Genomic DNA, 12,500 nt, shown 5'->3' with positions numbered 1-12,500 from the left:
GAGACTGGAAAAAGAATTGAGTTGAAAGTGTGTTGGTGTGTTGGTGTTGGTGTTGGTGGTATGCTACGATGGTGTTGCTGGTGATGTTGCTTAAGTTGTGTTGCAGTGACAGTGAGGTTGTGTTACAGTGAGTGAGATGTGTTGAAATAATTGAAAAAAAATACAAAAAACAGAGAAACACAAAACAAGCCTCACCGAGTAACAAACTCTGTGCCCGCAACAAACAAACAAACAAAACAAACAAACAAACAAATCGGATTCGAGGAAATAGTTGAGCCAGTTTGTTTTATTGTAGTGTTCGTGTTTTGTACGTGTCTGTTTTTATTTTGTGTGTGTGTGTGTGTGTGTGTGTGTGTGTGTGTGTGTGTGTGTGTGTGTGTGTGTCAGTTGGATATTTTTTGAACCCAGATGTTTTTTTTCTTTTTTCTTACACCGCGCGGGGGGGAGAGAGAGAGAGAGAGAGAGAGAGAGAGAGAGAGAGAGAGAGAGAGAGGCGAAAGAAATGAAAGAAACAAACATAGAAAGAAAGATAGAGATAGAGACAGGAAAGGAACAGATAAGATAAAGAAGAGGTAGACTTGAAATCGGAAACGGAGAGAGAGAGAGAGAGAGAGAGAGAGAGAGAGAGAGAGAGGAGGGGGGAGGGTAAAGAAATTGAAGAAAGAAAGATAGATACAGAGAGAAGAGATGAATCCAGATAAGGGAGGAGATGAAGATAGAGAGAAAAAGGGAGAATAAAACATGAAAGAAATTGAAAGTAAGGAGAGAGTGAGAGGGAGAGAAAGAAAAAGAGAGAAAGGGAATGAAGATAAAAAGAAGGAAAATACACACGAATACAAATAAGAGAAAGGAAAGGAAAAGGAAATAACTGAAGATAAGGAGAGAGAGAGAGAGAGAGAGAGAGAGAGAGAGAGAGAGAGAGAGAGAGAGGGTGTGACGCGGCGCCTTAGGAAGAAATCTGGTTGGTTCAAGTGACATATTGAGACTCCCGGGCGACCCCTGGTGTGGGTGGACGCGCCACACCCACACCATGACCACCGCCACCCGCCCCTGCTCCGCCTGACCCACGCCCACCCCACGCCCTCCCCACTCACAGATGTTACACTTACACACACACACACACACACACACACACACACACAGATATACATTGTTCCTCTTTCTCTCTCTTCTCTCTCTACCTTCCTATTAGCTTACCTTACCTTACCTTACCTTACCTTACCTTACCTTACCCACGACCTCCCACGACCTCCCCACGCATAGATGTTACAATTACACGCTCATATGCTCTCTCTCACTCTCTCTCTCTCTCTCTCTCTCTCTCTCTCTCTCTCTCTCTCTCTCTCTCTCTCTCTCTCTCTCTCTCTCTCTCTCTCCATATCATAATCTCAATACCTTCATTAGTTAATCTTACCTTACCTGTCCCCCCACGCCCCCCCCCACCCCACCCCACGCCTGCCCCACGACCTTTCCACTCACATATGTTAGTTACACACACGCCTATGTTTTGTTTCTCTCTCTCTCTCTCTCTCTCTCTCTCTCTCTCTCTCTCTCTCTCTCTCTTCTACCTTTATATTGCTTTACCTTACCTTATCTCACCCACGCCTCTCCCACGCCCATTCCACGCCCTCCCCACGCCTGCTCCACACACACATATGCGTTGATCCCTCTCTCTCTCTCTCGCCTCCAAACTTTCATATCAATGTTTCAATATACCTTCATTAGCTTACTTGCACCCACGCCTTCCCCACGCCCTCCCACGCCCTCTTCACACACAGATGCTACAGTTAAACACACATTGGCTCAGTTCCTCCCTCTCCCTTTCCTCCAGCGTTGTATATTCGTAATTTCTAATCTATAACTCTAGCAAAAAAGCACATGGAAACATCAGTAAATAGGAGTTTTAACGCTAACTTCAATTTTCTATCGCCATTTGTCTAGGTACGAGAGTTTGCGGCTTAAAAAGGATGAATACAATGTTGTGAATACGATAATCTGGCAACCCTCTACCTACCTTCATTAGCCTACCTTGTCTTACCTTGCCTCACGCCCTCCACACGCCTCCCCCACGCCCTCTCCAAACACAAGGGCTGCAGTTACAAATATTTATACACTGTTCCTCCCTCGCTCTCCTTCCCCTCATATTAGTCTCAACATCATTATCTTCATCTTCAGCATCTTCACTCATTATCTTTATTATCTTTTGTTTTACCTGACCCACGCCTCCCCACGCCTCCCCCACGCCCTCTCTTCGTCTTATTCTTAACAGATGCTAAAATTAACGAGTTTCCTTCCACTTTTTTTTCTCCTTCCCTTTATACCTAAGCTCCCTACCGTTACCTTACCTAATTACCTTACCTTACTTACCCCACGCCTCCCCCACGCCCTCTCTTCGTCTTATTCTATACAGATGTTAAATTAATGAGTTTCCTTCCTGTCTTCCCTCCTTCCCTTCATACCTAAGTCTCCCTATCTTTACCCTACCTCCTTACCTTACCTTACTAACCCCACGCCTCCCCTACGCCTCCCCCACGCCCTCCCCTTCGTCTCACTCATAACAGACTTTCCTCCCTAACTTCATATCAATCTCTATTCCTTCATTACCTTACCTTACCTTACCTTACCTTACCTTACCTTCCCCACGCCTCCTCTTTGCCTCCCCCACGCCATCCCCAGTACATAATAATAGTAGATGTTATAATTATGGTTGTAAGTGTGGTCTTTTCTTCTTGTTTTTTTCTCTTCCTTTTATTTATACTCCTGCATTCCATTTCCTTAACACCCACGCCTTCCCCACGCCTCTCCCACGCCTGCTCACTAAGAGACTGAGCAAATACATGGTTTCCTTTCTCTCTCTCTCTCTCTCTCTCTCTCTCTCTCTCTCTCTCTCTCTCTCTCTCTCTCTCTCTCTCTCTCTCTCTCTCTCTCTCTCTCTCTCTCTCTCTCATCATCTTACACTCTTCTCCCTTCCTCCTCCTCCTCCTCCTCCTCCTCCGCCTTCTCCTCCCCCCTCACACACACACACACACACACACACACACACACACAGCTCCATCCTTATCTAGCTCCTCTACACCCCCTCAAGTATACCTAAACACACACACACACACACACACACACACACACACACACACACACACACACACACACACACACACACGCATTTGGAAGCCATTGAAGAGAAAGAGACTCGTGTTGTACCAGTATTTCAGGCTCTTCCCTTCCCCCCACCCCTTACCTGTTTACCTGTTTGACGTGTGTGTGTGTGAGAGAGAGAGAGAGAGAGAGAGAGAGAGAGAGAGAGAGAGAGAGAACGGGTGGTAATCTAAGCAATGCCAAAAGTTCTATAAGGAAGTTAATTTGGGTATGAAACGAAGAGAGAGAGAGAGAGAGAGAGAGAGAGAGAGAGAGAGAGAGAGAGAGAGAGAGAGAGAGAGAGAGAGCGCACTGACGATGACCAAGCAAACATTCAATAAGGAAGTGGAATTTTGTATGGAAGGAAAAAAAATAATTTATATAAAGTTTTCTTCATTATCAACACACACACACACACACACACACACACACACACACACACACACACACACACACACACACACACACACACACACACACACACACACACACACACACAATGTCTTGCAGTATTTGGTTTCTTAATTATTTAGATTCACGAATCCAATTAGAGAGAGAGAGAGAGAGAGAGAGAGAGAGAGAGAACTATAGGAAGATACAGAAACACGGAGATACTGATAAATAGATAGATTGATAGATAGATAGATAGCCAAACAAATAGACAAATAAACTGATACAATTTCCCTTCTTTTTATCTACTTTTTTTTACCCTTGAGCTGTCCTTCGATGTATAAAAAAACACAAACAAAAACAAACAAACAAAAGAAAAACACAAAAACAACAAAGGGAGTGGGTGACACTTTTTATTCTTATTCAAGGAAAGCGAGAGTGAGAGAGGGAGTTACCTGTCTTAATTAGCGGGGAAAGGTGAGGAATGTCAAGGTGTGCTGCGCGCGTGGGGCTTTGAGGGAGCTAGCCGGTATCAGTCCTGGGTTGATTTTCTCAGACGCATCAACCTCTCACATCAACTATTACCAAAGGCCTTAAAGGAGACAATCGGGTTCAAATAAGTGTTGTTCTAGGATCCAGGTTACAGAAGAAGGGTCAAGCTACCACCAGGGTCATAAAACTGTCCTTGGAAATGCCTCGAACTCCCTCGGAAACAGTTTTAAATACGTGCTTGGCCGCCAGAATGTTTAAGTACACGGCCTCGGATTGCCCTCATGTGACGCTGGAAAGTGAAGACCCAACAAAGGAAGGAGCGAGGAGGAGAAAGTGGTGGAGGTGCGGGAGAGAGAGAGAGAGAGAGAGAGAGAGAGAGAGAGAGAATCCTGCCCTCTTAACTGGTCTCTCTCCCTCTCCTCCTCCTCTTACTCTTACTCTTCTTAAATTCCTCTTCTTTTCTTTGTTTCCTGAGTTTATTGCTTCTTCCCTCTTCCCCCCTCCCCTTCTTTCTTATCTTCTTCCTCTTCTTCCTCCTCTCTTCCTCTTCCCTGTCATCATCATTATTATCCGCCTATTGCTTTGTCTTCCTTTCTTCTTTTTCCCCTCTCTTTTTTTTCCCTTTATTCCAATCCTTTATTTTCTATTCTGAGTGATATTTTTCTACTTACATTATTTTGTGATCTTTTTTATCAATCTTATTAACATTCTCCTCCTCCTCCTCTTCCTCGTCCTTGTGGTGTTAATAGTGGAGGAGAACGTGGCATTGAAGGTGGTGATGATGGTGGTGGTGGTGGTGGTGATGGTGGTGGTAGTGGTGGTGATGGTGGTGGTGGTGGTGGTGGTGGTGGTGGTGGTGTCAGCTGGACATAAGGTTAAGAACGTGACAATGCGATATAATATTTGCAGAGATAGCAAGTAATGGTGTTGATTGTGGTGGTGGTGGTGGTGGTGGTGGTGGTGATTGTGGTGAAGGTTATAGTGGAAGGTGATTGTAGGTTAATGGAGGAAGTAGAAGTGGCAATAGTAGTAGTGGTAGTAGTAGTAGTAGTAGTAGTAGTAGTAGTAGTAGTAGTAGTGGTAGTAGAAGTAGTAGTGGTAGCAGTGGTAATAGTAGTAGTGGTAAAAGTGTTAGTGGTGGTAGTAGTAGTAGTAGTAGTAGTAGTAGTAGTAGTAGTAGTAGAAGTAGTAGTAGTAGTAGTAGTAGTAGTAGTAGTAGTAGTAGTAGTAGTAGTAGTAGTAGTAACGAACAATATACAAAGAGAAGGAGAAAAAAAAGTGGAGAAAAATAAAGAAAATAAAGAAGAAAAGACGAAGAAGATGATGATGATGAAGTAGAAATAGGAATAGTAAAAAATAGTAATAGGAAGCTTACCAATACAACAGTCATGGGTGGGTGAGCATGGGTATGGGCGTGTGGGCGTGGGCGGGCAGGGACATGCTGGGCGGGTCCCTAACGCTAAGGTCAAGAAATATAATTGTTTTCCGTTATTTGGGCGGCGAGCCATCTGCCGCCAAGGCCGAGGAGCCGACCGCCGCCCAGCCGAGAGAGAGAGAGAGAGAGAGAGAGAGAGGATTTGTTTAGTTAGCTGTAGACATATCAGTTTGCATTTTCAATATTATTATTATTATTATTATTATTATTATTATTATTATTATTATTATTATTATTATTATTATTATTATTATTATTATTATTATTATTATTATTATTACATCTTCACATTTCAGCTATTATGTATGTATGTATGTATGTATGTATGTATGAATGTGCGTTACGTTAATATATGCATGTAGTTTCTTGTATATGCAGCTGTGTGTGTGTGTGTGTGTGTGTGTGTGTGTGTGTTGATAGCGACAGGGTGGGTCAGGAAACTGTGTATTTACGTGTTTGAACCAGTGTGCATGTGAGTGTGTGTGTGTGTGTGTGTGTGTGTGTGTGTGAGGACCTACAGGGTGGGTCAGAAGTCTGTGGAATGCAAACCGGCGTCCTTGCTCGGGTTACAGGGTGGTGGAGGCGAGGAGATTCCTGTGTGTGTGTGTGTGTGTGTGTGTGTGTCATGTATTGTCAACAACTCCCCTGCATCTCTCGGCACGAACTTCACACACACGCACACACACACACACACACACACACACACACACACAAGAGTAATAATGATCAGGTTTAGCAGTGAAGCAAAACAAATTCAAGTATGCAAATGAGGCTTAAATATCACACACACACACACACACACACACACACACACACACACACAAAGACGCACACATACCTACACACATACCAATACACCCACCAACACGGGCGCTTATATACATGCATTCTCACACACACGCACACACACACACACACACACACACACACACACACCACGTCACAGTGTAAATTAGAAGCGATTAGATGACAGAATAGAAGGAAGAGAAGTAGGAAAAGAAGTAGAAATTGATGGAAAATAAAAAGGAATATAAAGAAACAGAGGAATAAGCAATAAGAGGAAGATAAAAACGGAGACAAAGAAGATAGGGAATAAGAAGACGATTTAGGGAAAGATAGAGAAGAAGAAATGGAGAAAAGGAACATAAGGGAAGGAAAAGAAATGTGTGGTAGAGAAGAGAAGAAACAGAGAAAAAAAAAGGGATTGGATAGAAGGGAAAGGAAAGGAAAGGAAGGGAAAGTAATAGAAGGGGAAGAAAAGGGAAGAGAACATTAGTGAGGGTGGGGAAAGCAAAGAGGAGTTGAGGAAAGGAAGATAAGGAAAGGGAAAGGAAGGGGAGAGAAGGGAAGGGAAGTGGATGATGTCATTGTCCACTTTGAAAACTAACTGACCTCTCCTTTCCCTTCCTTCCCTTCCCTCTCCTCCCTTCCCTTCCTTTCCTATGCTGCCCTTCCTTTCCCCTCTCCCTCCCTTCACTTCCCTTACCTGTCCCAACCTTTCCTTCCTTTCCTAACTTTCTTTAATCTTTTCCCCTCCTTCCCTTCCTTTCCTTACACCTTTTCCTCTCGTTTCCCTCTATCCTTCCATCCTCCTTCTCCTCCTTCCCCTATCTATCCCTTACCCTCCCTCCTTTACATCCCTACCTCTCTCCCCTCTCCTCCCTTCTCCTTCCCTCCTCCTCCTCCTCCTCCTCCTCCTTCCCCTCCAGGAATGTCAAGTAAGGAAGAGAGCGAAGGGAAGGAAGAAAGGAAGAAAAAAAGAGAGGATTAAACATATACGGAAAGGTTGAAGCGTTTAAGATGCGGAATGACCTTATATGTGTGTGTGTGTGTGTGTGTGTGTGTGTGTGTGTGTGTGTGTGCAAGAATTTCCTTTGTTTTCGTGTTTCATTAAGTTTTCTGTTGCATCATTTTTTCTCTCTTTCTTTCTCTTTATCTTTTTATTTTCTTTTTCTTTGTCTTCTCTTTCTCGTTCCTGTTTCTTTTATTTGTTGTTTTTTTGTTTTGTTTTATTTGTTTTCTCGTTCTTTTTATTTTCTTCTTTTCTGTTTCAATCTTTTTTTTATTATTCGTGATGATTTTCCTTTCCCTCTTTATGTCTTTTTATTTATTTATTTAACTTTTTATTTACCCTTTTTATCCCTTCCCTTCCTTTCCCTTCCCTTCCCTTCCCTTCCCTTATCATCCCTTCCCTTATCTTCCTTTCCTCTCCTACTCTTTGCCTTCCTCACCTTCACTAATGTTCTCTTCCCTCTTCTTCCCCTTCTACTATTTTCCTTTTCCTTTCCTTTCCTTTCCCTTCTGTCCATTTCCCTTTATTTTATTTACTCTTTCTTCTCTTTTTATCATACATTTCTTTTCCTTCCCTAATGTTCCTCTTCTGTATTTTTTATTCTCTATCTTTCCCTTAATCGTCTTTTTTTATTCTCCATCTTCTTTGTCTACGTTTTTATCCTTCTTTTTAATTCTTTCTATCTTTTTTTTCTCTTTTCTCTCTCCTCTTTGTTTTTGTTTATTCCTTATTTTCTGTTTTTCCTTTAATCGTCTTTTTTTATTCTCCATCTTCTTTGTTTTTGTTTTTATCCTCCTCTTTAATTTTTTCTATCTTTCTTTTCTCTTTTTTTCTCCTCTTTGTTTCTCCTCATTTTCTTCTGTTTCTGTTTATGGTGTTATTTATTCTTATTTTCTCTGTTCATTTTCTTTCCTTCTTGTTTTCCTTCTTCTCTGTCTCCTCTGTTTCCCCTTTATTTCATTTTTAATTATTCTCTTTTTCCTCACTTTCCTTCCTTGTTTCATTATTTCTCTCTGATTAATTTATTTTACATTGTCATATTTTTTTAATTATTTCCTTTGTTTACTTTGTTTTTCCTTTCAATTATTCACCTTTTCCTTCATTTTCCTTCCTTGTTCCATTATTTCTCTCTGATTGATTTATTTTACATTGTTATATTTTTTTTGTTTCCTACTTTTTTCTCTGTTTTTCCTTTCAGTCTTATTCGGGATGTTTCTCTTTGCTATTTCGTTTCTCTCTCTCTCTCTCTCTCTCTCTCTCTCTCTCTCTCTCTCTCTCTCTCTCTCTCTCTCTCTCTCTCTCTCTCTCTCTCTCTCTTCATTGTATCTGTTCCCTACTCCCGAACATTATATTACCAAAAAACCACATTCCGACATTTATACACGAAAAGAATCACAGCGAATTTTACGTTAAGAAAACATCAGATACGGACAAAAAGTAATCTTAGTTTCTGTAGTAAAATTAAGAAGAAAAAAGACACAAACCCTTAAACATCCGAAGAAGAAATTAAACGTTGAAGGATTTTTTTTCTCTCTCCCTCTCGCTCCAAGTCCAAATGTTTTCTAAAGTTTGGTAAGGAAAAAAAAAAAGTGAAAATTGAATAATGGAGATTTAAACACTGCGAGGACGAAGATTTTTTACCGTTTATTTCTGAATTTTTCCGCCCTTTCCTGGAAGAGAGAGAGAGAGAGAGAGAGAGAGAGAGAGAGAGAGAGAGAGAGAGAGTAATGATGGTGATGTGGATTTTAGGTTAATGGGAATGGAGTGAGAAAATGGTGCTGAGGCGGACGGTGGTGATGATGGTGGTGATGATGGTGGTGATGATGGTGATGTTCAAGGGGTAAATAACAATGCAGGGGTGGGATAGTGGTGATGGTGGTGGTTGTGGTGATGTTGGCTAATGGTGTTGAACGAAGAGAGGAGGAGGAGGAAGGGAAGGGAAGGGATGGAAGAAGGGTGTTGTCTTAATAGCAAGAGGAGGAGGAGGAGGAGGAGGAGGAAGAAGAAGAAGGAGAAAGAACAGTAGTAGTAGTGGTAGTGGTAGTGGTGGTGGTGGTAGTAGTGGTGGTGGTGGTGGTAGTGATGGTGGTGGTGGTGGTGGTGGTGAGGGGATGCAGGTGAAGGCCAGGTGAGAGAGAGAGAGAGAGAACCATTAAGACCAGCCATTGTTGTCGCTGCCTCACTAATGCCTCCTCCTCCTCCTCCTCTCATATAACCTTCCCTGTTTAACGATAGGACTGCATTTCTCTCTCTCTCTCTCTCTCTCTCTCTCTCTCTCTCTCAATTTAACAGTAATTAGGCTCCTGTTACTCTGCATATCTTGCCTTAAATAGGAGGAGGAGGAGGAGGAGGAGGAGGAGGAAGAGGAGGAGGAGGAGGAGGAGGAGGAGGAGGGGGGGAAGGGGAGGGTGGAGTGCTGTGTGTAGGCATGTAAGGAGGTGCTGGAAGGGAGGAGAGGGGAGGGGGGGGGAAGTGGGGGTGGGGGGGGGAAGCTTGCAGTGTGTAATGTCTTGAAGGATAGACTGGATAAGAGGAGGAAGAGGAAGAGGAAGGGAAGGGGGGAAGAGGAAGGGAAGGGGAGGGGAAGGCTAAGAGTGAGGGAGGAGGAAGAGGAAGAGGAAGAGAAGAGGAAGAGGAGTGGGTATTTTGTCCACCTACTCACTCCATCTCCTTTCCCTCCCTTCTCCCCTTCCCTCCCTTCTCCCTTCCCTCCCTTCCACTACCCTTCTACTTTTACCTCTTCCCTTAATTATGTCGTAAGGGAGAGAAGTGGAAAGTAGATGGGCCAGTTTTTTGTGGGTGGGGGAATAATGTGTGTGTTCGTGTGTGTGTTTTGCTTTGTGTTCGTGTCTTACCCTCTTCGTTTTTGTCACTCAAGGATCTCCGCAGCAATGCACTAAACTTATATTCTAAGGAACCAAAGAAAGGATTGGTCGTAACGAGATAACACGAGTGATTTAACTAGATATAAAGGGAAGCCAGAGGAGAGTGACCGCTATAGTGTTTTAGAACCACTGTAAATATTGGTGCTGCATGTGATAACGATAATGAAAAGTAGTGAAGGACGCGTAGGAATCGGAAGGAACAGAAGAATGGAAACAAGGAAATTCCGCCAGAGACAAAAGAGGTAGTGGGAACCTTGCCCCGCGGAGTGCCTGAGGAAAGCATCGCTCGGACCAGCGGCGGGGAGGCACACGTAATTGTTCCTGCGACCCTTGAAGACAACGCCGCCGGGATGAAAACAAGGAAGCTGCGCGCGAGACAAAAGAGATAGGAGCACAGACACGAGGAGCGCCTTACAGGGACACACAGCAGCACCAGCAGGCGCCGCAGAGAGGCAGCGGCACCTGTTATAAGTCATCACTTGACTCGCGCTGCGCCGGGATGAAAACAAGGAAGCCGAAACACGCGAGCTGAGAACACAGACGCTCAAACCACTTGGGGAACACAACGCGGCAGCGGAAGCAGCATTGAGTCTCGTTCCCTTGGTCGCCTGTGCACGCCCACGCCGCCAAGATGCCGCAGAGCCCCATCTCGCGCACCGAGGGCGGCTCCGTGTCGGCTATCAAGAACTTCCTCTTCGGCGGCGGCGGCGTGCTGGAGCCCGAGGCGGCGGAGGGCGAGGGCCGGCGGGCCGGCAAGACGCAGCTGTTCAAGGTGCAGATTCTGCGCTCGCAGGTGTTCAGGCCGCAGGCGCTCAAGTCGCAGCTCATCAAGACCAAGATCCAGCGAGCCTTCGAGTACAAAGTGACGGTGGACGACAACTTCCCCAACAACCTCAGGCCGGGCGTGAGCGACGCCCACCCCTACCCCCACAATGGCGCCCAGTCCTCGCTGCTGCCCAAGCAGAACAATGGCGCCGCCCCCACCCTCTGCATGGAGAGCAAGGCGCTGCCGCAGTACGCATCCACGCCCAACCTGTCGTGTGACCTTCAGGAGGCGGGGCGCGGCGGGTACCGCGGCGCGGGGGCGGCGGGCACGGGCACGCTGCCCAGAAATCTGCATATCGCCCGGACCCACCGCCGCCTCCCCGCAGCCTCCACGCCGGCGCCGCCCTCCTCCTCGTCCTCCTCCTCGTCCTCCTCGTCCTCCTCCGCCGCCCACTCCACCAGCACAACGCTGGACTCCGGCTTCCACTCTGACGCCGCCGCAACGGACTCTGAGGGCCAGGCGGCGCGGCTGCTGCCCCCGGCCTGCCCCGTGTTCAGGCGAAGCAGCTGGGACGTAACGCCGTCGGCTCAGGGGCCGCCGGTGCCGCCGCCCAAGGGGGGTCGGCGGGGGGGGCGGCAGGTGAGCAGCGTCATCCTCAAGATCGAGAAAGGCCTCTTCGCCACGCCGGCCAAAGACAACAACAGTGACAAGCCTCCGCGTGGGCGGGACAGGCGGCCCATTGACCCTGCCGCGGCCACCCTGCCCCTGCCGCCCTCCACCCCCCCGCCGCCCCCTCCGCCCGGCGGCAGCGGCTCCGAGGAGGAGGGCAGCGATGAGGAGGCCGCGGCTGACTGGAAGACGGCCTCCGCCAGCCCCGGCGGGACCTTCCTGGCGAGGTGCGTCAAGATCCATGACCTGTGAGTACTGACCCGCGACACGCCGCGGCCTTGGGTGAAGGGCGTGCCTGGTGCGAGTATGCTACAGGAGGTACACGACTAGGAAGGCAAATGAGAAGTTAGAGAGGAAGTAAAATACGAGAAGATTGTTTTGTAGAAGGAAGGGAAGGGACGTAAGAGCAGTAACGAAGCGTTAAGGAGTGAAGGAAGAGGCGATTCAGCGTACAAGGTCGGGCTTGGCGAAGGTGAGGGAGTGTTAAGAGCACGAAGTAAGGGAATAATACGAGGCAGGGGAGTGATGGGGGAGTGGATAAGGCGCATAAAGGGAGCGCTAAGCAAGGGGGAGTAAGTGCTAAGAGAATCAAGTAAGCTAACGACGACCAGCCATAAAAACAAGACGTGTGTGTGTGTGTGTGTGTGTGTGTGTGTGTGTACAAGGTGATAATGCAGGCAGAATTCGTGGCCATAAACTATAAAGAAAACGGTTAATGTTGGTAATTTCAAGGGGGGTTAAGCTATTAAGTAAACAGAGAGAGAGAGAGAGAGAGAGAGAGAGAGTTTCGGCGGCACTAATACGTTACCTGTTGTGTACGTGTTTTTTCCGAGGGTGGGTCACGAGTTCCCTCCTGCACCTAGTTTTTACAAGGTCACTTTTACCGAACCAAATGTCAAAGCTTCGAGATGCGCCCAAACGTCCTTCCCCTTCCCT

General features: G+C 46.1%; 1 protein-coding gene across 6 annotated transcripts in view; it reads left to right on the top strand.

Moving 5' to 3' along the window:
• LOC126987030 (uncharacterized) overlaps positions 1-12,500 on the top strand; it is a 29,730-nt gene that overhangs the window by 386 nt on the left and 16,844 nt on the right. For 5 of the 6 annotated variants that reach the window (XM_050843680.1, XM_050843679.1, XM_050843678.1 and 2 more), the window contains exon 2: positions 10,123-11,812. In XM_050843680.1, the coding sequence (XP_050699637.1) occupies positions 10,761-11,812 (1,052 nt within the window). In that variant the 5' untranslated portion in view covers positions 10,123-10,760. The remainder of the gene's footprint in view (positions 1-10,122; positions 11,813-12,500) is intronic. The other variant, XM_050843681.1, reaches the window with a different exon arrangement.

This window comes from Eriocheir sinensis, chromosome 63 (assembly GCF_024679095.1).
Source record: "Eriocheir sinensis breed Jianghai 21 chromosome 63, ASM2467909v1, whole genome shotgun sequence".
Classification (NCBI taxonomy): Eukaryota; Metazoa; Arthropoda; class Malacostraca; order Decapoda; family Varunidae; genus Eriocheir; species Eriocheir sinensis.
Note: the sequence above shows the minus strand (reverse complement) of the source record. Positions and strands in the feature narration are given on the sequence as shown.